Below are 27,103 nucleotides of genomic sequence, written 5' to 3' on the forward strand. Positions count from 1 at the left end.
ATGTTTACAGTGTAGTTATAACCCAGTTATTGTATTAAGTACATAGTATGTATATGTGGCACATCACTGTAAAATAAAGTGCTACCTATGATTTTAATTTTAGTTTCAGTTAACTAACCCACCAGTATCCTCTTACATTATTTAAGGACATCCTGCAGGTCTCTGAGTTGTACGCTTTAACAATTCCCCCTGTCTGTATGATTGATGGAGGGGTTTTATGTAAAGGAAGGTAAGGTCTATATCTTGTGGCACAGTCAATAACACTAATTAGGGATGTGCTGTACTGGGCATATGACAGGACGTGCCTGTCTCCTTTTGTTTGTATTTTAGGATGGGTTTAGCAAAGGTAGTCAGAGTTGCTGGCCTGACCAGGAGGGGGTAAGTGCTTGGTTGCAACCAAGGAAACAAGAAAACAGTGCTCTGCCGAGGAGCTGTGGACAGCCTAGCAACACCAAAGCTCAGCAAACACAGCCATTCGTAACTTGGGCCGAAATTATTCTTAGTATGTAAAAGCAGCTGCGGAGATGCTGAACAAACACGCAAATGCATTCTGAGGTAAAGAGAAGTGGTCGCTGAAGAGAGGGGTGCTGCTGGGCCACAAGCTGAGGTACGAGAAACAAAAAACAGTGTTGAACAACTGTGAAAATCGCTGACTTTTGACTTTCTTTGAAAACTAATTATATGAATACGTTTTTCCATTGCTTTATTTTCAACCTTTTTATAAGTTATACAATATTTAACTCATTATTTTAAGTCTTATATAATTTAAGTTGAAATGACTTAAACATCCAAGTTGACTGTACTTAAAAATGTCAGACAGCAACCTTTTTTTAACAGTGATAAAATTGCTATATATAATAAGAATATTACAAATTAAAAAGGCCTTTGTGATTTTAAAAACACATGTACATGTACTTTTTCAGCATTCATTCAAAGAACATTACCAGCGTCACAATGAAAGATTTTGTCCTGTCATTGCTGAGTCGTGGGTACGGCCAAATTGTGCCCGATGAAGATGGTAATGATGGAAGACTGGAGGTCTGTTTTGAACCAGAGGTACATGTTTCTTACATATGTGTCTATATAAGGCCAGTTTCAATGAGTACGCAATAGAATAGTCAATAGAAATATGATATTTTCCTAACTAGGACTACTTCAACTGGAAATCTCAGCCTTCACTGCTGCGTCTTACGAGCAGTGGGCGTTTTTTTGGAGGCCTAGAGCCGGCGCCACCTAAGACTTACAGTACAAGGAGAGGGCCTCTTATTCTTTATTCAGAAGATCTCGCACTGGCATGCCAATCTGGCCAGGTTAACAGGAAGAGAAAGGCTCCTAGCTGCCCAAAACAGGAAGTTGAGAAGCTGCACACACTGCAAGACCTGACTGGAGCAATTTTGGCCTTTGGAAAAAATAAGGTAAATTTGTGAAATAGAAGAAAGAATAATACTATTACCCTTCACTGTAAAACATTTGCCTTAAAATGCCTTAAAAACATGAGTAAACTCAACTAAACATGAAGATATCCTTTGTTTCAACTCACAAATAGTCGAAACAATGGATTACTTTTGTCATTTTTTAAAACGTATAAATTTGAGTTCAAAATCCAAAACTTGTCACGTCAGTTTGAGTAAATTTGACTTAGTAAATTTTTTTAAAGTGTACCGTCTCCCCCTAGTGTAAAAAAGAAATTAAAAAATATACTTGTAAAAGCACATTAATGCAATTCAATGTAAGGGTAACTATTAAAAATAAAATCCATTTCAATAAATGTAATTGTATTTAGTGGGTGTTACACACAATAATGTTAATGCTGTTTGCAGGTGATGTATTTCTGGAAAAATCACTCAGATTTACTGTTCCGGATATAAAGATTTAATGGTCAAGTTTAAAAAACATTAGATACTGAAAACAGTCGTCTGATTAATGTACCAGGTTACACACACGTACATGACCAAGTACTGCATGAAACAGTTCGTTATCTGTCAAATTTCTTCAGTTAAGAGGCCCAGATCTACTACAAATGGACTATTGTGCAGCTCTGCCTGAAGTTGCCTCCTGATTGCCAGAGAGCAAGAGAGGTGGGACATAAACTTGAAGGACAGGCCAGTACACAGTAAATCTTCCAAAATTTTACTGCCTAGAAAAGTTGAAACTCAGGTTCAGGTCAGGGTGACAGACTCTGTGGTAGTATTAGTTTACCGGCCCTCTTTGGCGAACCAATACTCTGGCCAGAGAGGTAACACCATCATGAAGTCAACTAGGTGAAATGTGGTATGTTCATTTTACATTTCACTTCATAATCTTTCACTGAGCGTTTAAAACTGCACCTGGACAAGGGAGATAACACTGCCGTCGGTACGCAACACACACACACACACACACACACACACACACACAGACACACACACACACGGTCAGTCCTCAAGGTGTCTTCAATTTCCACACATTCCAGGTCAATCAAACTGGTGATTTACCCATAATGCTCCTTTGGACCTCTGTGAGATGTGAGCTGCAAATCTTAATAAAGGTGTCCTGAGGGATTTTACATAAGCACACAGTCCACCATCTATCCAATTCCCGTCCACCACAATCTGCTAATGGTCCACAGCCCTTGACTGTTCCCTCATTATATGCACATTAATCCGTCCTCTCTCTGCACCCCCGAAAATCATCTGTCGATGCGGAAGGAGATCAATAGAATCACCAAATCAGGTGTGCATCTTGAATGAGAAACGTAAACTCCATGGTGGCTTCCGTTTCACAATGTCCATCTTCTATCATCCAAACATAAACCCGCATGAACCATCAGAAGAAAAACTGTGATCAGCAGGAAAAGGGCAACTTCAATGGCATGGACAAATTGCTGCAGTATGTGACTGAAATGTCAATCTCGGGGCAAAGGGGGAATGATCCAGGTGATGAGAGCTGAATGCAGTAATCAGTGTGTTTACCTCATAGACATGAGGGTTTGGACAGGGATTTGGAGGGAATCCAGGAAGAAGGGTCTTCGGTATGGGTGGCCTGTGTGAAGTCTCGATCTGTCACGTTCAACTGCAGCAGAATGAAAACAACACAGGTGTGCTCCAGAGACTCAAAAATGGCCGCCATAGTCATCCTCAGCAAAGCCAGCTGAATTCAAACAGATAATGCTCATAATTATAAACATAACACCAGTTATTTTCAACAAATCTAAATGACTAAAATAATCAGAACCAACACAACTCCAAACAAAACTGACTAAAATTAATCTTTGAAGCAATTTTATAAAACTTGAAACCTTTATAACCCACCTGCTTTCAACATTTGTTTGGCACTCCTAAAATACAGAACCTGTAATAAAATGAAATAAACTTAAACTTTGAAAGAACAAAAACTAAACTGAAAAGACAAATAGCAAACAAATTATAACAAAATTAAAGTTGGCATGAAATGGAAGTCTTTTCTTTCCTATATGGGAACAAGAGAAAAAAATGCAACGCCAGTAAACATGCATCAGGGAAAAGAAGTGATATCCCTACAAGAGGGAGGGCAAGATGTTTTGTTTACGGGGGCAAATGAATAATAAAAAAAGATGTGCATGGGAAAATAATTTATAATAAATACGGCAATATTCCATTTTGATTTCATGGTAACTGATTTCAAAGCATTGATGTCTAGCACCTGGTATCCCTTTATTATTGTTAAATGTTCAACCCAGGAGATCAAAACATTTCAGCTCTTTTATATTCTTTTGAAAAAAATTGCAAGGTATTGCATCCAAAAGAATTCCAGTGTGACTTCCAGCTTGGCATTCACATTTTCATTTTCAATTGACGTTTAATACAAATAGGAGGAACTTTGAAAATAAGTGAACCTTGAAAGAAGGTGAACATCATGTTTGAGAGGTTTCAAAAGAGATATTTAGAGATAATGTGGAACAGTTCCGTGTTTTTGTAGAGGCCTAAGAAATAATGAAGATGTGAAAATCAAACACGTTCTTTTTATATATGATTCTTTGTTTCTTTTAGGCAAAAGTTGGATCTTTTGCTGGTGTAACGCATCGCTTATTGCCAGATACTAAACATGTTACACAGAACATCCAGAGAAGAAGAGAAGAGAACTATAATCTAAACCAGATTAAAGGTGAGGATTTTTAAACATTTAAACACTCTGGTCAACCTTTTAAAATATTTTATAGGCTTAGAATTTGTATTTATTTATTCATAGACAGGTTTATTAAGGGCAAAAAATGCTTTTACAGTATTGTTCATGTTACATTTAACATAATTTATAATAATTAAGTCATTTAAAAAAAACACCAGTATCATAAAAAACTTTCCATATGACTTATGGCTATATTCCAATTCTATTGAAACAACGCAATAGCTTTTTGTGAGGAACAGAATAAACTTAGCCATTTTTACATTTAAATCTTGACATCTAATCAAAATTTTTTTTTTGATTTGATTTTTTCTCATTATTTCCAAAAAAATGTTAAGCAGCACAACTGTTTTCAACATTGATAATAATTAGACATGTTTCTTGAGCAGCAGATCAGCATATTATTATGTTTTCTGAAGGACCATGTGACACTGAAGACATATTCAAAATTAACAACATTTAAATGAGTCAATACATGAATCCTTACAAAAGTGTTTTTGTCTTACCCTGATTCATTATGGTGAGCCTATTCTAAGTGTTTATAATACTCACCCCTGCGTGTCTCGTCAAAATGGCTACTTTGACGTGTACAGTATGTGGTGTGGGAGTGACAAATGTTAGCGAGAAAGGTTTACATTAAGCATGCTAAATCTCCAATCTTTGAGGAATCACCACGCTGGACAGAGGAGAGTCTGCTGGCAAATAGAGAATACGAAAAGGCTTGTTATAAAACGAGAATCAACAATAGCTTGACTTGACTTGAGATTGAGATTTGAAATGTTGTAAAAGCGGCACGGAGATGATGTTTTTATTACTCAACAGCTAACGTATTTCATTGAACAGATAAATGGCCACATGTAGCACTCTAACAGAGTTCATTGTATAGCATTATCTATTGTAAATTGGCCATTATGGTTGTTGTAGCGCTGTGGTGGAATTTAATTTCAAGGAAGTACCTTGTCTATGGCTACAGTAACGTCTTCAACTAGTCAGCTTGAGATCCTTTCCATCTAAACTGGTTATACCTCTTAAACCTAGTTGTGAAAGACTTTGGTGCATGTCTCTTTAAATGATAATGAACAACTGCCCACCCCACCCCTCTCTTTTATGGGGGCGTGTCAATACGAGACAGTAAAGTGCTGCCATGGCAACCTGCTCAGCAGAAAGTATACAAATGGAAATATGCTAATACGGGACAGTCCGTCAACAGTCGTGGGTGGACCATGAGCAATATGGCATCATATTGCTTAGAAAATCCAAACGGCTTGATTATTGAGAGTGTTTAGGTTTTTTGAGGATAAAAAAAAGGAGTGAATGGATTTTTTTCATTGTATGGTGGTTGTGTCCACGCACTGCAAAGACACATTTATATGCAAACACTTTTATATGCAAACAGAACATTTGAATCCCATATCTATCATAAAATTATAAATCTCATTGTGTTTCAGGAGAAAAAGCTGGACCGGTCAGATACCAGCCACATTTCCTCTGTTCCCCTCGACCCAACAGGACCACCCTTGGCCCTTTGCCGCCCATAACGGAGGGTTTGGTACATGTACAAATCCATGAGGAAACTCATGCTGCACCAGGTATAGTTCATGAAATCTAACACAAATGACACTAACAATCAGATAAACATTGACTATTCAAAAGCAGTTCTTGATTAGATCAACAACATCCTGTGCAGCACAGCAATGCAAGTGAACACAATGCAGAAAGGCAAAAAAAACAAAATGTTGCCAGTGTTTAGTTGAAGTCCATTCAGAGAGTGAATGTTTACATCTTTAAGATCTTTAACACATATCAGATACCTGCCTCAGAATGCGCTCCATTCATGTTGGGACTTACAGCTCTTAGTTTGGATTTTACTTTCCCATTGCCAAAGGGAAGTAAAAAGTGAAATGTAAACCATTTGAATTTCAAGCAGCTTCTTCTGTGAGCAGCTTCTGCTTGCTGTGAAACATAATTGGATACAGAGAATAACGGTTTTGCTTTAACCTAATGTCAAAATCAATCTTGATTCCAGATGAACAAATGACCTTTAAGACTAAAGTACAGAAAGATGAACTGAGAGAGAAACCGAAAGAGAGAAAAGGACAGGATAGGAGTCTTAGGATAGCGGTTGACACATGGAGAGCTCAGATGAGTCCAGTCCCTGAAACAGAACCTGCACATCAGACTGAAAATAAAACAGTGAGTCCAATAACAAGAATAATCATCATTAGTACATGTTGCTCTGGCTCTTTTCGTCTGTTTCCTAACAGTGACCTGAATTCCCTCTAACCATATAATTGACACTGTGCTTTTGGCATCATAAGACCAGACACTTGGAAAGGTCTACTCATAAATAAACATCTGACCTTTAACAGCATCTGATTTAATTTTTCTTGGTTAATCTTTGTCACTGATGTAATATACTGTTGTTTATGTGAAGTATTTGGCTTTTGAACCTTTACAATGAAAAACGGAGACCAGAAATGCTACGATGAAATACTGTACATGTGAATTTGATCAAATGTCTAAATGATTTACACGACCATAACTTCAAAACTTAGCTAAAGAGCTTTTCATTATTTTGCTTTGAAATATACCAGATACTCCCACATCTTATCGACCATCTGAAGGATCTAAATGGCCGTGGGAAGCGCACTCGGATGGAGAGTGGAAATGGTGTTGCAGAGACGTGCCCTCTAAGGTCAGTGTATGTGGATTCGTCTATGGAATACAGCCCACTCTCACGGGTCAACTACTACGGTGGACACATGGAGGGATCCCGCCAGAGTAAGACAAGAACAACATCAGTATTTAGCGGACCATTTTAAGTCCATAAAATCCACATATGACATCCAGATACGAGTCTGAAGTCATAAATTTGATAAGTATGTTCTGCAAAACTGTGTTTGCTTTAGTGAGATATTCTGGAGGTGAAACTCACGAGAGGAGAGTGAATATAGAAACAGATCCCAGCTTCACTGTCTTCCACTTACCACCCATTAACCAGAGCCCGCTGGTCAACTCAGACTGTGACATTACTTCAAAAATGGTAAGAATTCGGTATTTGGTAATAACACTGCAAGAAATGGCTTAAGACACATTTATCTCAACCATTACCCTAAAAAGAAAAAACTACGGACTGCAGCTTTAACTTCTTGACAGCTTCTTGAACTCCCAAACATTTTCAAAAGGGAAAACACCTAGTATATTACTGAAATATGTATTGTAAGAACACCTGTGGCTCTTATTCAAGCCCAAACCTCAAAATGACTCTTTGTTATAAATAAAACTAAAAAAAATTGTCACCTTGTGCTCTCTTTTCTGTACTTTTCTGCATTTTAACATCTGCTCTAGCTTCTGTTCTACTCTCAATTACTCTTCCACAAGAGGATATGAATATTTTTTAATCTTGCATGATAAATTGCTTATCATTTTCCTCATTTGCAATCATGTTCCTCACCACATTTTTAAATGCTAATATTGTGAAATATTATTACAAAAAATTTAAATAAATGGTTTCTTTAGATTTTAAAATGCTGAATTTTCAGCATCATTACTCCAGTGTTCAGTGTCACTTGATCCTTCAAATTCATTCTAATATGCTGATTTGTTGCTCGATTTGAATTATTATTAATGTTCTGCTGCTTATTATTTTTGTTGAAATGTTGATATAAGTGCATACAAATGATGTAATTTTTTTGGGATTGTCTTGAAGAATAAACCGGAAATAACAGATAAAAAAAAGAGCTGTGAGAATTTACCACAACGAGAACTACACGTACATCTCCCTGGCATCAAAGTGGGAACTACACATGAAAACCCCTCAGAGAGCCACGTGCACAGGAAAGTGCTGCTGCTTTTCTCTGCACAAACAGAACATACAGACACCCATCAGCCGGATGGTATGCCACATCACATTGTACACTTTTACCAACAAGTACATTTGCATAATGGCTTAGTTTATTATACCACATTTTACCATTCTTTCTTTATTGTGCCTTAGATGAACTTTATAGGACCCCTGTTCAGGAGCGTAAGCCATATGGTAATCTGCATGCAGAGGGACTCGACCAAAGAAGACAGGACCCTCTCTCTGACAGCAAGTGCAGGATTACAGAGATGGACCTCGGGCACATCACGTGGTCTGACTGTCTAGAAAAGGGAGGTAGTGATATATTTATTTCTTTTTTAGATTTTACACAGTGTGGCTGCTGATATGACTCACAACATATGCTGAAAGAAATACAACAAAAACAATCCATTATAGCAAGATCGTTTTTGTGATTTGATCTTTTTAAGAATCAACCTTTATGCCCAGTGCTGTACAACTGAAGCATTACCTGACAAATTCAAAAAGTGGTGCTGCAATTCAATTCAAACTCAAAAACATGTCAAACATTTTCAAAAGATAATATTACTGAAATTCATATTGTAAGAGCACCTGGGCGCAGAACTCAAAATGACTCATCCTGAAAGTCAACAGCACTACGGTATTGAAAACTGGTCAAGTGATGAAAAAATATAAGAACACTGCCAAGACTGTGAGTCTGGATTCATGTGATCCAGCTTGAATTTTATAATAACAGTTATAAATGAATATGGTTTGAATGTACTTTCGGGGTATTTGTTACATTTAAAAAATAAGTTAAGTATTGAGGTGTACTGGCGGGTCTCACTCATGCATTACTAATGTTAATTTATAGCACTTAAAATGTTAGTCACCATGAAATCATTATTTTTTTCATGGAATATTTCAGTATTTATTATAAATGACTTCGGATTAGACCATGTGTATAATTTATTTATTTTTTAAATGCATGTTCCCTCGAAATCTTTAATCAAAATAACTACCCCTCTCTCTTGCAGCACTCAAATGACATCACAGCAGTAGCAAATCACAGCCATCCAATCAATTCCCAATGGACAAAATCAAGTCCCGCCGTTTCACTCTGATAAACGTCACAATAGCGAATAAAGGACGTATTCAAAAACTTGATTCAAAAACCCTAATGCATATTAATGAGAGTTAAACTTTAATTTAAAGTCTTGCCAATTTGTAATAACTCTTTCTCATTTTTAACCATCTCATTTTTCATGCTGCTGACCGCCTTTCCTCTTCTCATTAGTTCACACATACTATCCTCATCCAGAGCTTAAATAAGCTGGACGCTCCAGGCCTGCCGTGGCTCATACAGTGAAGTCGTGCTGGTAGAGCAAAGCCCCCCTCTGAGGGCCAAGCACCTCTTCATGTGTGGCTCGGCTAGTGCTTGGCTGCAGCTAAATGAAGTTTTTAGACAGGCAGAGCGGTGGGGAGTGAGGACAGGGGTTGGTGGGAGATCTTATGGGCTGATACGGTAAATACAGACAACACAGAGGCTAAGGTTCAGTTGTCCACTAGCGCTCTGGGACCCAGGCAAAACAAGCCTCTATGAGAATTTCTGCAGTCATTTCTGGTTCAGTCTGAAGTGAATTCTTTTCCTTTAATTCCCTCAGATCAACATCCCCCCCTTGGTCCATTGCCACCCCTGGTGGGCCGGAGGGGTCCTGGTAAACAGAGCTCAATGGCTGTGTACAGACCAAAACTACATGACCCTGCAGACACGACAGAAGCACAGACAGGAAACACTAGAGGCTGTCTTCCTCCGGAGCTCAGAGGTAGCCGGATGCTCCATAAAGACGGTTAAAGACGGTTCAAAACAAGTACCAAGAAAAGCAGGCCAATTTTTAGCTGGGCACTCTGTCTAGAGTCTAGGGTATACCCGGCCCGGTGACAAGCAGGTCAAGGGTTAATCCTTCATAAAGTAAAAAAACAATATCATATGTATTACATTGTATAATATTTAATAAATAAATATATATTATAGATATATTTGTATAGTTAGATTTGACCATAATATCATTTAGTCTTTCTTTGAGTCTATACAACTAACATAAATTATTATTATTTAATTAATTATTAAATGTATAATATTTAATAACTAAATGCAGTTGCATTAAATATATATTTTTATAGTTTCATTTTACCATTACATAGATATTTTTGAGTGTATATAGTTATCGTATAAACTCAAACAATATATATATATATATATATATATATATATATATATATATATATATAATACATACAATAAATTAATAAATAAATGTTTACATAATATTACAATATATAATATTTTATAAATAAATATAAGATTCATATTATAGATGTATTTGTATAGTTAAATTTAACCAGTATATAGATTTTATACAATTAGTGTACTTGCTCAAACTGTACTAGTCTATATCAACATAATTTTAAAATGTTAATATAGAAAATTTATTTATAATATAAATTTAAAGGATTGCTTTAGAAAGATATTTGCTTCTAAAGATGTGCATGCTAAAAACCTTTTTTATGTAGATGCTTTTGATTCGTCAATATAGTGCATTTCAGCAAATACTCGAACATACAACAATTTACGTGTAAACATTACGTTAAATGCCGAATATTGAGATTATCCTCATATTAAATACGAAAATGCCATTTGACAACATATTTCTGTGACACTGTCTGATATGTCTCGTGCAATGACATGTACTGTATGCATTTTTACATGTGGCCCAAGTGTCCGATTCATCTTGGAGCCCCTCTATATAGAGCAATCTCAACTTTTTTTCCCTTTTTAGGTTTGTCAAGTCTGTCTGTTTGAATCTGTGTGTTTTCAGAATGGGAGGGAGGCAAAGCATTGGGCACCTTAATAATGGGTCCTGATGGTGAAATCATACGCTTGTCTCTCTGGGATCCCGCAGTTGACACCGAGGACCACCCAATAAAGGGTGATGTCACACAAGGTCACGGTAATCGAGGCTTTACTTGGTTTTATATTGTGCTCAACCAAATAAACACAGAACACAGTAGTGTCTGTACTGGCTTTTGCTAGCATTGGGCTCTTAAAGAAAAGGGAAAAGAAACGCATTTAAATGTTCACAAGATGTTATTCTCAACGACGTGTGTTATTAGTTATTATGCTGTAAATGTAACTTGTTGTCAGGGGAGTCTGTATTAGTATATCACAAGGACAGAGTAGATGCTGTGTAATAGTTCAGGTCAAATTAAGGTACTCTGAAGGGGAAACACAGCAGACAAAACAAAAATAGAGAGCAGAGGAGGTCCGTAACTGACAGAGATGATGCTAACATGAAGAATGTACCTCTTTGTTTCCAGTTCTTAAGGTTGTGACTTCTGAGGGAGATTTGAAACAGCCGTGGACTATCATTATACAGGACCACACCACAGATGAAGGTTAGACTTTCCTATACAAAGCACAGGGAAAAGTTACTCTGTGCAGATTTATTATCGAACATGGTTAATATGAAACAATATACATTCAATTACACTACTATTCACATGTTTGGGTTTGGTAAGATTTTTTAAATGCTTTGGAGAGAAGTATCTTATGCTCACCAATGCTGCATTTGTTAAAAAAAGAGAAAACATATACAGTTTAGAATAGCTGTTTTCTGTTTTAATTGTATTTTAAAATGCAATTTATTCCTGTGATGTGAAGCTGAATTTTCAGCATCATTACTCCAGTCTTCAGTGTCACATGATCATTCTGATATGCTGATTTGCAGCCTAGAAACATTTCTTATTATAATCAAAGATGAAAATAGATGTGCTGCTTAAAACTTGAAACAATGATAAAAAAAATAATTCAGGATTCCATGATTAATAGAAAAAAATAAATTCAAAAAGATTAATTCTTTGACGAAACAGCATTTATTTGAAATAGAAATCATTATAAATATCTTCACTGTTGTTGAATAAAAGTATTTTAGCAAAAATCTGACCCCAAACTTTTGAATGGTAGTGGAATTCATATTTTAATAATAATTGTTAATAATATTCATATAAAAATATGATGTACTAGTATTAATAATCAGGTATAATATAATATAATATAATATAATATAATATAATATAATATAATATAATATAATATAATATAATATAATATAATATAATAACATTCATTGTACAATTATATTATTTGGCTACTCTTTTATATGAGTTTCTATCTGTAGCTGTAGATGTCTTGGGGTATGGATTCACTTAAGATCCTTTCAGCAAATTTGCATTTTTACATAACCAACTTTTTTTTTTATTTTTTTATTAATCCCATCCTCAAACTCATCTCATATGGGCCCTAACAAGCAAAATATGAGTAAAAATAGTACAGTACAATGAAACACACAAATATGCATATAAAGCGCACGCTGCCCCCTCCCGCTATCATGCTGGCTGCTCCACATCTGGTAGTGGTTTGCAGCAGTGAGGTATCCCGGACAGAGAAACCCGATCTCCCCCCCAGACTGAGGCCTAATCCCGGCCCAGGAGTCTGTGTGACTGACAGAGGCTGTGTTTTCTCAAGCTGACCTATGGAGCTGCTCTGTTTCCTTTATCCTGTCACTGGTCAGAAACTCAACCCCCACCGACCCGCCTTAGCCCACCAAACCCCCTCCTCCATCTGCTCGCCATGTAAGCGCTCTCTTCATTCGCCCCTTTCCTTTATCCAGGCCTCTTCTGAAACAGACACTTTCTAAATAAAGACTGTTGGAGCAAATGGCTATCATCACGAGGGCAACAGCCCCATACCATGATATATATCCAAATACCGCCGCAGCATAACTATCTGATACCATCATTGTACTATGGTACTGTGAGAGTACTATTTTGTTATTAGTTTTTATTTTGGTCCTACAGGTGTCTTTAACTACTAGTTAACGTTTAAATTAATAATTTGGTGTAATGCACTTATTGGATACATACACGTTTTTACATTGTACTTATATTATTATAATTAGCTGCATGTAATTACATCAGTAATTAATTTATGTGATTGCATCTTTAACTACAGTTAACCCTTCCCTTACATTTTAACCCATTCTTAAATGTACCCATGCTACAAAACCTGTCCCTGATCTCACCCGTATCTGTTATCCATATATATCCGTATACCCGTATCCCACCTCAATAGCAGCAGAAGTCTCTTGAAATACAGCATGAACACAATAAATACATTATACTTTTTTTTTTATGTAAGTATATAGTAGTTAAAACATCTTATATAAAGTGTGACCATTTTTCTTCAAGTTCTAGTAAAACTCATACTGATATATTTCAGTCAAAGCTAAGTTTGGGCTACAAAACAGCCAGATGTGTGTTACAGCAGGCTATCCATCCATTAACATTAGTGCTGCAGACAGCTCTTTACGTTAACCTAAAACCAAATGCCAATACGTGTGTCCTTGTGCTTATTCTGGGATGTTTTATGCTTGTCTGTCTGGACATTGACAATGTGCTAACAAGTTGGTTGCTGAAAATAGTAAGGAGTGTTCAGAGGTGCCACATAGCATTCTGGGGTGTCTGGAATGCTGGAGACGGCATTCATGACGGCGTTCATTACAGATGGACCCTCCGCCAGCAGAAGAGAAGGAAGAAATGTGAAAACAAGAGGCAGCAATGATCCCCTGCTTTGTGAAGCTTATTAATTAAGTGGATTTTTTTCAGTACCATTTGTAGAAACATTTATTTATTTTGACCCAAGGCTGATATCGCAAATAAGATTCTATTGATGTAGTAAAAACATTGTAGTCATTCTAGACTTCCGCTGCAAATTTTGTGCAGGTTTTTATTCATGAATGTCTTTTGTGAAGGAAAAAAAATGGAGAGATCAAAATAATGAGCTACATTAATCCAACAGTTTAGTTGACAATCTCATATTTAATAACGGATAAGTGTGACCAGTTTAAAGTCGGCATGAAATGGAAGTCACGATAGTCTTTTCTTCCCTATAGAGACATCTTTTTGAGTTAAACGGCTTCTCCAACAAGACAAAATGTAGGGCGGAACTTGATTTTGTCCATTGGGAATTTATTGGATCATTGTGGTTTGCTGTTGCTGTGATGTCATGTGAGTGACAGGTTGATCCCGCCCTCTCGCCAGTAAACACATTGTGGCGAACAGGACGGCCGAGGGACGTGAGAGAATGGCGCGAGGCCGGTGGTGCGATTGATAATGAGCAACACCTGTGAGCACACCGGTCTCGCATCTCTCACGGAGGAGCGGAAGCATAAAGGAGGAGCGACGACGTTGATGATCGAGAGAGGAACAGGCCTGATTTTAGTTGTGTTTTTGTATTTGTGTTTTATTTTAGCCAGCAGTCGTCCGCGAGGGGCTGCTGGCCGTTATGTTTATTTTGAGTAAGCCAGCAGTCGTCCGCGAGGGGCTGCTGGCTAAAATAAAACACAAATACAAAAACACAACTAAAATCAGGCCTGTTCCTCTCTCGATCATCAACGTCGTCGCTCCTCCTTTATGCTTCCGCTCCTCCGTGAGAGATGCGAGACCGGTGTGCTCACAGGTGTTGCTCATTATCAATCGCACCACCGGCCTCGCGCCATTCTCTCACGTCCCTCGGCCGTCCTGTTCGCCACACACATCATCAGAAAACAGAAGTCACTGCAAGAGAGAGAAGTTATTTTGATCAAAGATTACGACGGCACATTAATTAAAAAATAATAATAATGATGTGCATGCATAAGTCATTTATTATAAATACTGCTATATTCCATAAAAAATATGATTTGTCAATTTAGAGTTTTTGCTGACTTTAACTACTAGTAATAATAGTGAGGTAACTAACAATTGACACAAAGTTCTGTTATGAAACTCTAGATGGCGCAGGTTGATTGGTCCTTATTTGTTGGTGATCACATCGTTATCTACATAACGCAGCTGATTGGTTGCTATGGCATCAGCAGCCAATGAGCTTGCTGCTCAACATTCAAATACCTGGCATGGTTTGCAGTTAGCAGTCAGTCTCTTCAGAAACCCTCCACCTTCCCTAGCTCCACCTATATAGATCTGCTACGGGGGTTACTTCATGTATGTTACATGTGTAGCAGAAGCATATCTTACATGCTCAAAACAGCATGTCTGTGAATGTAGAGTATTGGCAGGAGTGTAAGTCTATGTAACGTACTTGCTCTGCAGCAGCAGCAGCAATAATCAACAGCAGCAGCGTAGCAGATCTATTCCGCCAAGACCAAATACATTAACTTTGTCATATCAATTACCATGCCAATCTCTCAGAGAGTTGTCATGACAGAAATAATGTTTTATATTATATTTTATATGTAAAAAAACAAGTGCAAATCCAGCTGAAACAAATCTAGTGACCAGTGAGACAGACAAAATAAAATAAAAAAGAGAACGAGAAAGCAAGCAGAAGAGCATTCCTGTTGCTTTTGGGCAGGAATTGTGTCATGCAGGATGAATAATTGCAGTGGCTGGGTGGGTAAGATCAGAGGGCGAGGAAGGTGAGTGGGGTGTGGAGAGACAGAGCAGAGGTCCCACTCACAGCGCACAGCAAGAATGTGGAACCAAAGGCAGCCCTTCTCTCCTGATGATGGGGTCTCTGCTGCATTAACACTGCCTTACAGGCGAACATGTGAGGCTCTTTCCATCCTCCTTCAGTTAAACTCGCTCCCTCGTACTGTCTATCTCCTTCACACGCCCGTTTCTTTGCCTCATTGACATCAAAGCAGCGCTGGAACCCATTAAAGCAGACAGACTTGCTGAAAAATAAACCATCAGTGACTGGTGCAGGGGTGCAAAATAACTAGCCGCTCTGTGTCCCGACTATAGGCCGGTTGCTGGTACACAGGCTGTGAAAACACTGCAGATCCTACAGCAGGACACTAAACATGCTCGCTGTCTCATGGTTTAATGCAGAAGACAGAAATCTGGCATTAGAACGTTTGTGTGAGAATAAACGTGCCAGCAAAATACATTGAACAAGTAGCAAACTGAGAAGCTGCGGTTGCTATTCTACAACCTAAATCAAACCGCACAGTAACTTCAGAACTATTTTCTCAGACAAAAAGATTTGACTGAGAAATGACTAGACATATAAACATACTATTATAAATACATTCAGCATGTTATCATGCTGCTGTCATGTGCTGTTGAGGTTTTTGTGAACGATCATGTTTGGGACGGGCTTAAGTCAGTTGTGCCCCCTGGTGGAATACAGCACTTTTCCATGAGGTTCATCCACGACGCAAGCATACTAAACTTTGTCTTGCGACAACTCAGTCATGTCAGAATAATTGTATTTACAAGCTGAGCACTACCATGAGGTCATAATTACCAGTGGGAGATTTACCAGACCTGACTTTCCAAGGTGTGTGTCAAGAAGTGGCCGAAGAAAACTGGTATTGATCATAACAATCTATGATAGTGAATGTTGATGGTACAATTTATTTTGCCATCTTGTTTACAGTTGATTGCGATTAATTTAGTTGGTTTATTTCAACTGACACGATAAAGGCAAATTACAGACGAAATATCAGTGAAATACCTAATGTGCAATGTTTACTCTTCGGCTTCTTATTTTGTTGAATGAGCACTAAAAAGAACTGTCTTTGTCAAGAAGTCAAATAGTCCAGTGAGTCCATTTCATTCCAAAGAAAATCACTTGACTGCATATTACATAGCCATTACGATTTCTAAACTTGTAAGTATGAACCTCCCAGGATGCAGAATGACTGCAGAACACAGGCTATCTTTCTTATTGCATCTAGAACCACAAAAAGTATTCTTGAGCCACTTATAATACACTACTGTCTGTAAGATTTTTTTCTAAATGTTTTTGTCTCTTATGCTCAAAAACAATTTTTTGTTTACTTTCGTGTTATGCTCATAAAAAATATGTTTTTGTAAAATATTATTACAATTTAAAATATCTCTATTTTAATATATTTTAACATTTATTCTTGTGATGGCAAAGATGAATTTTCAGCATCATTGCTCCAGTCTTCAGTGTCACATGATCCTGCAGAAATTATTCTAATATGCTTGTTTGCTTCTAAAGAAACATTTCTTAATATTATCAATGTTGAAAACAGTTGTGCTGCTTAACATTTTTGTGGAAAACATGATGTTTTTCAGCATGCTTCGATGAACAGAAAGTTCAAAAGAACACAATTTATTTGAAATAGAAATAGTTTGTAAAATTATGAATCTTTACTGTAGCTTTTCATTAAATCAATGCATCCTTCCTGACTGAATAAAAGTATAAATTTTTTGGTCACACTTTAGATTAGGGTCCAATTTTCACTATTAACTATGACTTTTGTCTCAATAAACTCCTGATTACTGCTTATTAATAGTAAGGTTGTCAAGTTTAGTTATTGGGTAGGATAAGGAAAATGGTCATGCAGAATAAGGCATTGATATTTGGTTTATAAGTACCAATAAACAGGCAATATTCTACTAATATTCATGCTAATAAGCAACTAGTTAATAGGGATAATTGCACCCTAAACTAAAGTGTTCCCTTTAACTCCTTTAAAAAGTCATGCAGAAACATACTTTTTCTGTTTGCAGAGGAAGTCACCACTAGTACATCTGAAGAAACTACTTCTAACATGGAACAGCTTGACTCTAGTCACAAGGTATGACCTCAAGCACACCCTTCCATCCTGCCTGGATCACAAAACATTGCACTATATCTGCTGAGAGTCAGAGAGACACTTTTATAATCTAGTATGAAATATTTCACAGTGAGAGAGAAGGAATTAACCATGAACTACAGTTCAGTGCACTCCACCTCAATATAGCAAAGCCAGATTAATCTCTTTGAATCAAAGCCAGTTATGTTCCCAAATTAAAGACATTTCCATTATGCAGACATATTTGTATTATACTTCAGTGTGGAGCACAGCATGTGTTGACTAGTAGTTGTTATTAAATCAAGCAACATATGGTGCAATCTATTGTTACATTGATTTTGTCTTTTTTGATAATTCAAGGACATTTCTAAGTGCTTTTTTGGCATCAGAGAAGTTTTCCATCCCGTGTGATCCTTAACATTGTACAGAGCATTGGCAAAAACACAAGAACTTTGCTCTGTAAACTAATCAGACATTTTCTTTAGGTCTTTGATCATAACTGCAACTTCTTCGGCCAGAACGCCTTGATGATCCATGAGTCCTCCTGAATTGTTCAGGGTAATTGTTTGTGTGAAAATCACAACATATTTGTGTGGTGTTTTTTTTTTTATAGGTTTTTAAGGTCGGTCAACTAGCAGAGAAAACTAATGCTAAGAAGAAGCAGCATATTTTAGGTTCCTACAATGAAACATTCCAGAAGACACAGGTGAGTCTTTTTACACCTGTATACAGCTGAATATTAAATCAATGATGGCCTCCGGGGAATTGCAGGATCATGTTTTTTATGAAAAATCACAAAAAAAGGTGATTTGCTGCTTTCTGTAGGTTTTTAAGGAACAAACACACACAGAGACTAATGCAGAGGAGGAGGAGGAGGAAAAGGAAGAAGAAGAAGAAGAAGAAGAAGAAGAAGAAGAAGAAGAAGAAGAAGAAGAAGAAGAAGAAGAGGTGTATGAGAATGAGGAAGATTGTTTAGGCTCTGACAATAAATTTGTTAATAATGTACAGGTGAGTTCTTCCACATATGTATGACTTTCTCTATTTTTTTTACATCTTCAACTTTCTTTAGTATGCAATGTTGCTGTTTGAGCATGAAAAAAAGTCAAAAACTCTGCAAAGTTACAGAGCACAAAGTCCCGCAAAAGTGAGTTATTCTCTATATCAGTGCACACTGTTTCTGAATTCCCTGAAACGCCTCCATTGTAGTCTTGAGTTTTCTTCCAGGATCGGACACGTCTTAGTATTCCTCATTTTAAAAATCCCTGCCCAAGGCAAATGCAAAATAAAGGAGTGAGGCCTGGTTGAGTTGTGTTAGTAGTGTGTTGAAACTGGTGATTATGATAAGGGCCATGACATTTCTGAAACACACTCAATGTGGTTGACCAATCACAACACAATTGTCCAGCTAACCAATCAGAGTACATTGTGCTTTTTGGAGAAAACAGAGCATTACAGACAGACTGGAAAGAGAGGTGCTGCAAGGAATGAAAACAGGAACTACCCACTGCTATCACACATGTGAATTTTTCCGTAGGTGTTTAGGAGGAAAGCGCACACACGACAGAATAATGCAGAAGATGATCAGGATGATTTAGGCTCCGACTGTCAGATAATTCAAGAACAGGTGAGTCTTCCTCTTTTAGCACACTAGGCAAGGCAAGGCAAGTTTATTTATATAGCACATTTCATACACAATGGTAATTCAAAGTGCTTTACATAGAAGAAATTAAAATAATCAAAAGAAATAAGAATAATTAAAACAATTTAGAATAAAAAATAAAATACAGTGCAAACAGTCGGACGAACAGTGGCACAGTGCTCATTCAGTAAATGCACAGCTAAACAGATGTGTTTTGAGTTTGGATTTGAATGTGACTACTGTAGGAGCACATCTGATCTCTTCTGGAAGCTGGTTCCAGCTGCGGCTGGCATAGCTAAAAGCGGACTCGCCATGCTTAGAGTGAACCCTGGGTACTTCTAGCTGATGTGATCATAATGATCTGAGTGATCTGTTGGGTTTATATTCAGTGAGCATATCTGCAATGTATTGATGTACTAGGCCATTGAATGATTTATATACCAGTAATAATACTTTAAAATCAATCCTATATGTAACTGGTAGCCAGTGTAAAGACCTGAGGACTGGTGTGATATGTTCATATTTTCTGCTTCTGCTCAGCGTTCTGTATGAGCTGCAACTGTCTTATGGTCTTTTTTGGAAGGCCAGTGAGGAGTCCATTACAATAATCTACCCTGCTGGTGATGAAAGCATGCACAAGTTTCTCTAAGTCTTGACTGGAAACAAAGCATCTAATTCTTGCAATATTTTTCAGGTGATAGTATGCTGATTTAGTTATTGCTTTGACATGACTACTGAAACTAAGGTCTGACTCCAGAGTCCCACCGAGATTCCTGGACTTCATTTTTTAGTTGTTTGACCCCTAGACTGAAGGTATGCGTTCACCTTGAGAACTTCATCTTTGTTTCCAAACGCAATGACTTCAGTTTTGTCTTTGTTTAACTGAAGAAAGTTTTGGCAAATTTTACTGTTTACTTCATCAATGTATTGGAACAGGGAGTCAATGGGGCTGTAGTCGTTAGGCGATAGGGCTAAGTAGACCTTTGTATCGTCTGCATAGCTGTGGTAAGCGATTTGGTTCTTTCTCATTATTTGGCTCATTTGGAGCATGCACAGGTTGAATAGGAGTGGCGCAAGAATTGAGCATTGATGGAGTCCGCATGTCATGGATGTCCACTCAGACTTATGGTCTCCTATATTCACATAATAACCTCTCCCTCCTAAGTATGACCTGAACCATTTTAGGACTATCCCAGAAAGCCCAACCCAGTTTTCCAGCCTGTCAAGAAGTATGTTGTGATCGACAGTGTCAAATGCAGCACTGAGGTCGAGTAGTATCAGTACTGATCATTTGCCTGTAGGCCTATCAGAATTTAAGCGAATGTCCCACTGTCTCTGTGCTGTGATGCGGTCGGAAACAAGATTAAAAATTGTCAAAGTATCCATTTGAGCTTAAGAATCTGTTCAGCTGATTGAAGACAACTTTTTCAATGATCTTGCCTATGAAAGGAAGATTTGAGATCGGTCTAGTTGTTTAATAATTATGGTCTTATCCAGATTGCTCTTTTTCAGGAGGAGCTTGACAACTGCGGTTTTCAGGGAGTTCGGAAAACTCCCAGAGAGAAGTGAGGCATTTACCACTTCTAGGAGATCTGCTTCTAAGCTGTGTAACACATTTTTGAAAAAAGACGTGGGAAGTGCGTCAAGGGCGCAGGTTGATGTTTTAAGGTGCTGTGTGTTTTTTTCCAAAATTTTGCCATCAATTTCTTCGAAATCAGACATAGTAACTACTTTCTCAGGTTGTGGTCTGATCTGTCTGACCCCAGCGCAACTCAAGGATGAGCTGATCACCTTTCTGATACTATTGATTTTTCTCAGAGAAGAAAGAAGCAAACTAACTGCACTTAATGTCTGAGAGCATTTCACTGGGAATCTGGCTTGGGGGGTTTGTCAATCTCTCTACAGTAGCAAAAAGAGTGCGTGTGTTGTTTAAGTTGCTGTTTATAATATTTGAGAAGAAAGTCTGTCTAGCTTTGCCTAGTTCCATATTGAAAGCATGGATGCTGTCTTTGTAGATGTTAACTTATAATGGACTACAAGTTTTGTCTTCCGCCACATGCGCTCTGCTTTTCTGCATTGTATTTTCATATTTCATACCACTATGGGATTTGTTATAATCAAGTAAGAGTTCACCTAAATTTTCAAACTGGTTTTGTGGAAATCACAATAAAATACGAGAGATGCTGTTTTCTGTAGGTGTCTAAGGCCAGATCACGTGGAAAGCAGAGTAATGCCAGGAGGAAGGAGAAATGCTTAGACGCTGACGGTGAAATGATTCAGGATGCAGAGGTGAGTCTTCCTCTTTTACCTGTATTCAGTTTGGAACGCTGTTATGAGATTTGTCACCTTCAACGACTGCAGCTAGAAACGTCTAAATAATCTGTGAAGTTTAGGACATCTTTAGAGTTGACCTAAAAGCTGCGGAATTAAGTTGAAGTAACAAACTCAAAATAAGTAAAGTGCCGTTTTCTGTAGGTGTTAAAGGTCAGATCACGTGCCAAGCAGAGTAATGCCAAGAGGAAGGATGATTGTTTAGACACTGCCAAAAAAATAATTCAGGAGGAAAAAGTGAGTCTTCCTCTTTCCTCTTCCACCTGTTCTTGTTTAGCATGGTATTATGAGATTGGTCAAGTTCAATCTTTGCAGCCAGGAAGTTTTAATAAACTGTGAAGCCTAAACTTTCTTCAGACCAGCGGACCTAAGAGTTACAGATTTAGCTGGAAATAACAAACTCAAAATATATGAGATGCTGTTTTCTGTAGGTGTTTAAGGTCAGATCCTGTGCAAAGCAGAGTAATGCCAAGATAAAGGAGGATTGTTTAGACTCTGACAGTGAAATAATCCAGGAGACACAGGTGAATCTTTCTGTCTTACCTATATATCATGTGGCACACTATTATAAAACTGATTAACTTAACGTCATAATATTCTATGAAGCCTTTACCATATTGCTACCATGCAACACTTGAACTAGAGTTTCAGGATTACTGATTTTGAAGAAATCACAATGAAATACACTACCATTCATAAGTTTTGGGGTCAGGGTAATTTGTATCATTTATTTGATCAAAAACACATAATAGTAATGTTGTGATATATAATTACAATTTAAAAATAACTGTTTACTATTTTAATTTATTTTAAAATGTAATTTGTTCCTGTGAAGCTGAATTTTCAGCATCATTACTCCAGTCTTCAGTGTCACATGATCCTTCAGAAATCATCCTAATATAATGATTTGTTTCTCAAGAAACATTTCTTATTATCAATATTGAAAAAAGTTGTGATGCTTCATCTTTTTTGTAAAACAGCAATACTTTTTTTAGGATCTTTTGATGAATAAAAAGTAATCAATCTTATTTTAACATTATAAATGTCTTTAGTGTCACTTTTTAATCAATGTAATGAATCCTTGCTGAATATGAGAATTAATGGTCACACTTTAGTTAAGTTGATAGTTATTAACTATTACTTTTGCCTAATTACTACTTATTAATAGTTAGTATGGCAGTTGTTAAGGTAAGATTAAGGGATGTAGAATATGCTTATGCAGAATAAGCCATCAATATGTGCTAATAAACAGCCAAAATCCTAGTAATATGCATACTAACAAGAAACTAGTTAATAGTGAGAATTGGACCCTAAACTACAGTGTTACCGATCTAATTTATTTAAAAAAATCTACAAAATATTTTACAAATGGTATGTAAGAGCGATAATGTTTTCTGTAGGTAATTAAGGTTAAATCACGTGCAAAGCAGACTAACGCGAAGAGGATCGAGGATTGTTTCAGATCTGACGGTGAAATAATTCAGGATGCACAGGTAATTCTTCCACTCATATAACATATAACATGCAATTATAAGTTATCCATTAACGCCTGGTTTAATCTGACTGAGTCTTATCCTGTCTCTCTCAAGGTCTATTTACCTGAGGAGAGATTAGAGGAAATGAGCAGCTCCACAACTCAGCAGTTCAACAAAACCGGTAACCTGAGTTACAGCTCAACACAGAAACATAAAGAGCAATGGTGCTGATCTGGTATCTAAGCTCTGCCCTATATTCTACAGACTGAGTAGACTCTGTTTACCATCTAAAAGAATAGAGAAAGAACCATTCTTGCATTTACTTGCTTCAAATCCATTAAGTGTTTTACCTAAACGTCTCTGTATATTCACAAAAAGTAAATAGTTGTGACTCTGCCCACAGGAGAGGAGGCCACTGGGGTCCCAAAAAAACGAAAAGTAAAGACAACTTTACAGCCGGAAACAGGGGTGACACGGGGATCAAGGAAGACCAAAGGTGCTGCGCCTGCTATCATCCCAAAATCAACACATTTCACTCCCAGAGCACATTCACCGGAGTCTCTGTCTCCTGAAGGACAGACAGAAATCCAGACAGGATTACCAATGGAAGCAGAGTGAGTCTCAGTCACATGTCATGTTATGCTCTTGTTTTTATGTTTATAAATTCTGTACTGATGTGCAGCACCGGTAAGCATGATTGTCATGCTTGTGTATTTGAATTCGGAAAGCCAAATGACAATAAATTCCCTGAATAATTTTCCCAGTCTGCAAATGTAACCCATCTACCCAAATAAATGATGCATAAGGGACTGAATTATGTTGCAAATGTTTATATTATTGTGCTAAATTATGACCCGGTCAGAGTGAAACAGTAACAAAATACTGTTTTGGTTAAGTGGCAGTTATAGTTTATAATTATAGTTTATCAGAGAGGGTTAGAGGGTTTTATAATAATAAATACGACCCAGTGCTTTATCTAATTAATGGACAATCAATCCCCTAAATGTCCTTTTAATTTCCCTGAACTCCTCCCTCCCGCTTTCCGCCGCTTCATCGTTTTTTTTCCTCTTCAATCATCAGCCTGCTTGCATTCCCGTCATGTTTTGGGCATACACAAAGCAGGTTGCGACTTCGAGTCAGAGGTCAGACAGAGGTCAAACAGCCCGGCTCCAAGGTTTTTGGGACTCATTAATATCCTGTCTAATCACTGTTTGCATTCCTCTCTCGTCACTCCATCCGTCCCAGTCTCCGGCGCTCTTTGATTGCAGCTCAGATTTCAGCCCGAACCCTTCTCAAGCCCCGTGAGCGGTGAGAAAGCCGAGAGGAGATTAGGGTATCGCTTCACATCTGAGCTCTTATCAGTAAATCTCTCTCACTCCATCTGGGCTATATCTTAACCCCAACACCAGACTTCCGACACTGTGCTCCAGTTGATTCCCATTAATATTTGATATCCTTTGTTGTTATTGTTGACAGCATGGGTCATTTAAAGAACGCAGGTGGAAGAGAAGATTCACAGCACACACTGGTGGAGAAAGTAAAGAAAAATAAAAAGCTTAATAAGCAAACGGTCAAATCAAAGGGGAAGACCGTTCAAATTCATAAAGACATTGAGACCCAGAATACCAGCGTCCCCGACGATCCCACTTCTACCTCAAAGAAAGTGAGTTACATACTATCCATATGTTCTTATTTATTTTATACACATTATAATTGTTTTGGTATGCTCTCAATTTGCAGAAGAAAAAGAAAACAGAAAAACTGACAATAGAAGAGGCTGAAGAAGAAAAGGAAAAGCCTGAAAAAGCCCAGAACTCAATAGTTAAAGTTAAAAAGAAGAAGAAAAAGGATCAACCAGCATTTGTTGTTGGTGAGTTTTTTGAAATAAGGTAGGCAGGATTTAAAGGCATCACTAAGTTTTGCGGTAAACAGATTTTATGTGCACTGTTATAGTATAATTCTAACGTTTGGGGTAAGTACGTTGTTTTTTTTGTTTTTTGTTTTTAAATAAACAAATTGGTCAAAACTGACTACAGTTTTTTTTATCATGTTATAAAATGTATAAAATCTATTTAAAATAAATGTTGTTCTTTTGAACTTTCCATCCATCAAAGATGAAAAATATTAAGCCACACAACTGTTTCCAACAATAATAATAAATGTTAGAGCACCATATTAGAATGATTTTCTGATGGATCATGTGACACTGAAGAATGGAGTAATGATGCTGAAAAATCACCCTTACCATCACAGAAATGTATATTTTTAATATATTAAAATAGAAAACAGATATAATACCATTAATACATTTCACAATTTAACAGTGTTTTGTTGTTGTTTTTACACTGTATGTTTTATTAAAAAAGGCAACCTGGGTGAGCATAAGAGACTTCTTTCAAAAACATTTTACAGACCCCAAACTTTTGAACAGTAGTGTATATTTATGTTTATTAGAGGCAACTCATTAGGACAGCAATTCAACCGAAAACATTTCATAAACAAAAAAAATTAAGAACGTGAAAGAAATTATATTTTCAATGCATTTGTTTTAGGAAAACCTCGGCCACAGGAAGCTGAGTGGATGACAAATCCAGTGGATGAGCCTGAGAGACAGATGACCCTTCAGAGAGATTTGACAACTCACGACACAGCGGATGACCAACAACAAAACACTGAGAACACAGAAGAACAAACCTATACTGACTCTGGAGACGACATGGATGCTGATACAGACTCAGAGAGTACAGACACACATGAAGCACGTGAAGACTTAGTTTACAGCACTCAAAAATCGCAGAACTCACTCATTACAGCACGTTCAGATGCCAACATTCACAGCCTCTCACAGAACTCCACCAGAACCAGCTCGATGGGGGTGACAGCCCACTGCGGCCCGTCCAGCCCGGCACCCCTGTCTCTCATCCACCTGCCTCCTCAGTCAGTACACCCTCCTGCCTCAGACCCCACCAAATCTGAGACAGGCAATGATGTGAGTATTTCTCATTCAACAGCTAGACATTTGTTTGAATCTATACCAGGGCTAGCCAACCCTGCTCCTGGAGGGCTACCTTCCTGCAGACCTCAGTTCCAACCCTGCTCAGACACAATTGGCTGTTGTTTTCAAGTAATCCTAAGCACCTTAATTAGGTGGTTCAGGTGTGTCTGATTACAGTTGGAGATAAACTCTGCAGGATGGTAGCCTTCTAGGAGCAGGGTTGGCCTGCCCTGATATACACATGTGCTGTGTTCGAAATCGCCCCCTATACCCTCATTCACTATTCCCTACAGTACTCCACTAATATAGTCTACTTAAAGGAGTTGATGAAAATAAGTGAGTGAATTCGGACACTGAGTGTGTCGGAAGGGCTGCCAATTGTGCTTGCTGTTTAATAATAATCATTTGAAACGAAGCACACTGGCAGCTCCAGTAGTAATGATAAGATGTATCTTGAACTCTGACATGGAAACTAGCATATAAACCTTAATTAAACAATTTAATAACAAATTAAAATGGAATTTATACCTGTATGATATTACGCTGGTCCAGCGCGGTTTGGAAAATGGATGGATGATTTGATTCAGGCGCCGGGAATTCATTCAGCGCTCGACTCTCACAGTGCATTATGGGTATTCTCTAGCCGTTGAGCCTACAATGGCAACTGTTTATATCAGACTGTCAGTGCATTAGTGGTGAGGATTTTACAGTGACTGCCCGCAGTTACAGTAGGTGGCGACAAGCGACTGACTTTTAATAAGCCAACAAATCTTTAATTCACCCGTTTTTTTTCAAGCATACTGATTAGTTCAGAAATTAATAGTCATAGAATAGTTCACTTAACCGTCAGACTCATTCAGAAACAAAACATCACTGTTTGTTGCACAGTGTTGCAACTGCAATTTTACTTCATTTGGAACTGTTTTTGTTGATAGAGCAAACATACACACTAGGAGTTTGAAGTAATTAGAAATACTGTGTCTTGAACAAAATTTATTCAACATAGAGTTCCTTGGTGCCTGTCCACTT

At 37.5% G+C, this 27,103-nt stretch overlaps 1 protein-coding gene across 2 annotated transcripts in view; it reads left to right on the top strand.

Moving 5' to 3' along the window:
* The first annotated feature begins 524 nt into the window (after positions 1-524).
* The window catches only part of kiaa2012 (KIAA2012 ortholog), a 31,581-nt gene continuing 5,002 nt past the window's right edge, over positions 525-27,103 (top strand). Inside the window, exons 1-26 of one of the 2 annotated variants that reach the window (XM_077217113.1) lie at positions 525-607; positions 924-1,056; positions 1,149-1,415; positions 4,008-4,122; positions 5,589-5,729; positions 6,167-6,333; positions 6,735-6,921; positions 7,050-7,183; positions 7,850-8,036; positions 8,138-8,299; positions 9,628-9,789; positions 10,843-10,974; positions 11,342-11,419; positions 17,570-17,637; positions 18,248-18,340; positions 18,460-18,642; positions 19,169-19,258; positions 21,470-21,562; positions 21,749-21,841; positions 22,036-22,128; positions 23,014-23,097; positions 23,194-23,260; positions 23,483-23,693; positions 24,556-24,742; positions 24,820-24,949; positions 25,632-26,068. In XM_077217113.1, the coding sequence (XP_077073228.1) occupies positions 955-1,056; positions 1,149-1,415; positions 4,008-4,122; positions 5,589-5,729; positions 6,167-6,333; positions 6,735-6,921; positions 7,050-7,183; positions 7,850-8,036; positions 8,138-8,299; positions 9,628-9,789; positions 10,843-10,974; positions 11,342-11,419; positions 17,570-17,637; positions 18,248-18,340; positions 18,460-18,642; positions 19,169-19,258; positions 21,470-21,562; positions 21,749-21,841; positions 22,036-22,128; positions 23,014-23,097; positions 23,194-23,260; positions 23,483-23,693; positions 24,556-24,742; positions 24,820-24,949; positions 25,632-26,068 (3,663 nt within the window). In that variant the 5' untranslated portion in view covers positions 525-607; positions 924-954. The remainder of the gene's footprint in view (positions 608-923; positions 1,057-1,148; positions 1,416-4,007; positions 4,123-5,588; positions 5,730-6,166; positions 6,334-6,734; positions 6,922-7,049; positions 7,184-7,849; positions 8,037-8,137; positions 8,300-9,627; positions 9,790-10,842; positions 10,975-11,341; positions 11,420-17,569; positions 17,638-18,247; positions 18,341-18,459; positions 18,643-19,168; positions 19,259-21,469; positions 21,563-21,748; positions 21,842-22,035; positions 22,129-23,013; positions 23,098-23,193; positions 23,261-23,482; positions 23,694-24,555; positions 24,743-24,819; positions 24,950-25,631; positions 26,069-27,103) is intronic. The other variant, XM_077217114.1, reaches the window with a different exon arrangement.

This window comes from Siphateles boraxobius, unplaced genomic scaffold, assembly GCF_051911475.1.
Source record: "Siphateles boraxobius isolate OS27281-9 unplaced genomic scaffold, OSU_SipBor_1 7, whole genome shotgun sequence".
NCBI classification, from domain to species: domain Eukaryota; kingdom Metazoa; phylum Chordata; class Actinopteri; order Cypriniformes; family Leuciscidae; genus Siphateles; species Siphateles boraxobius.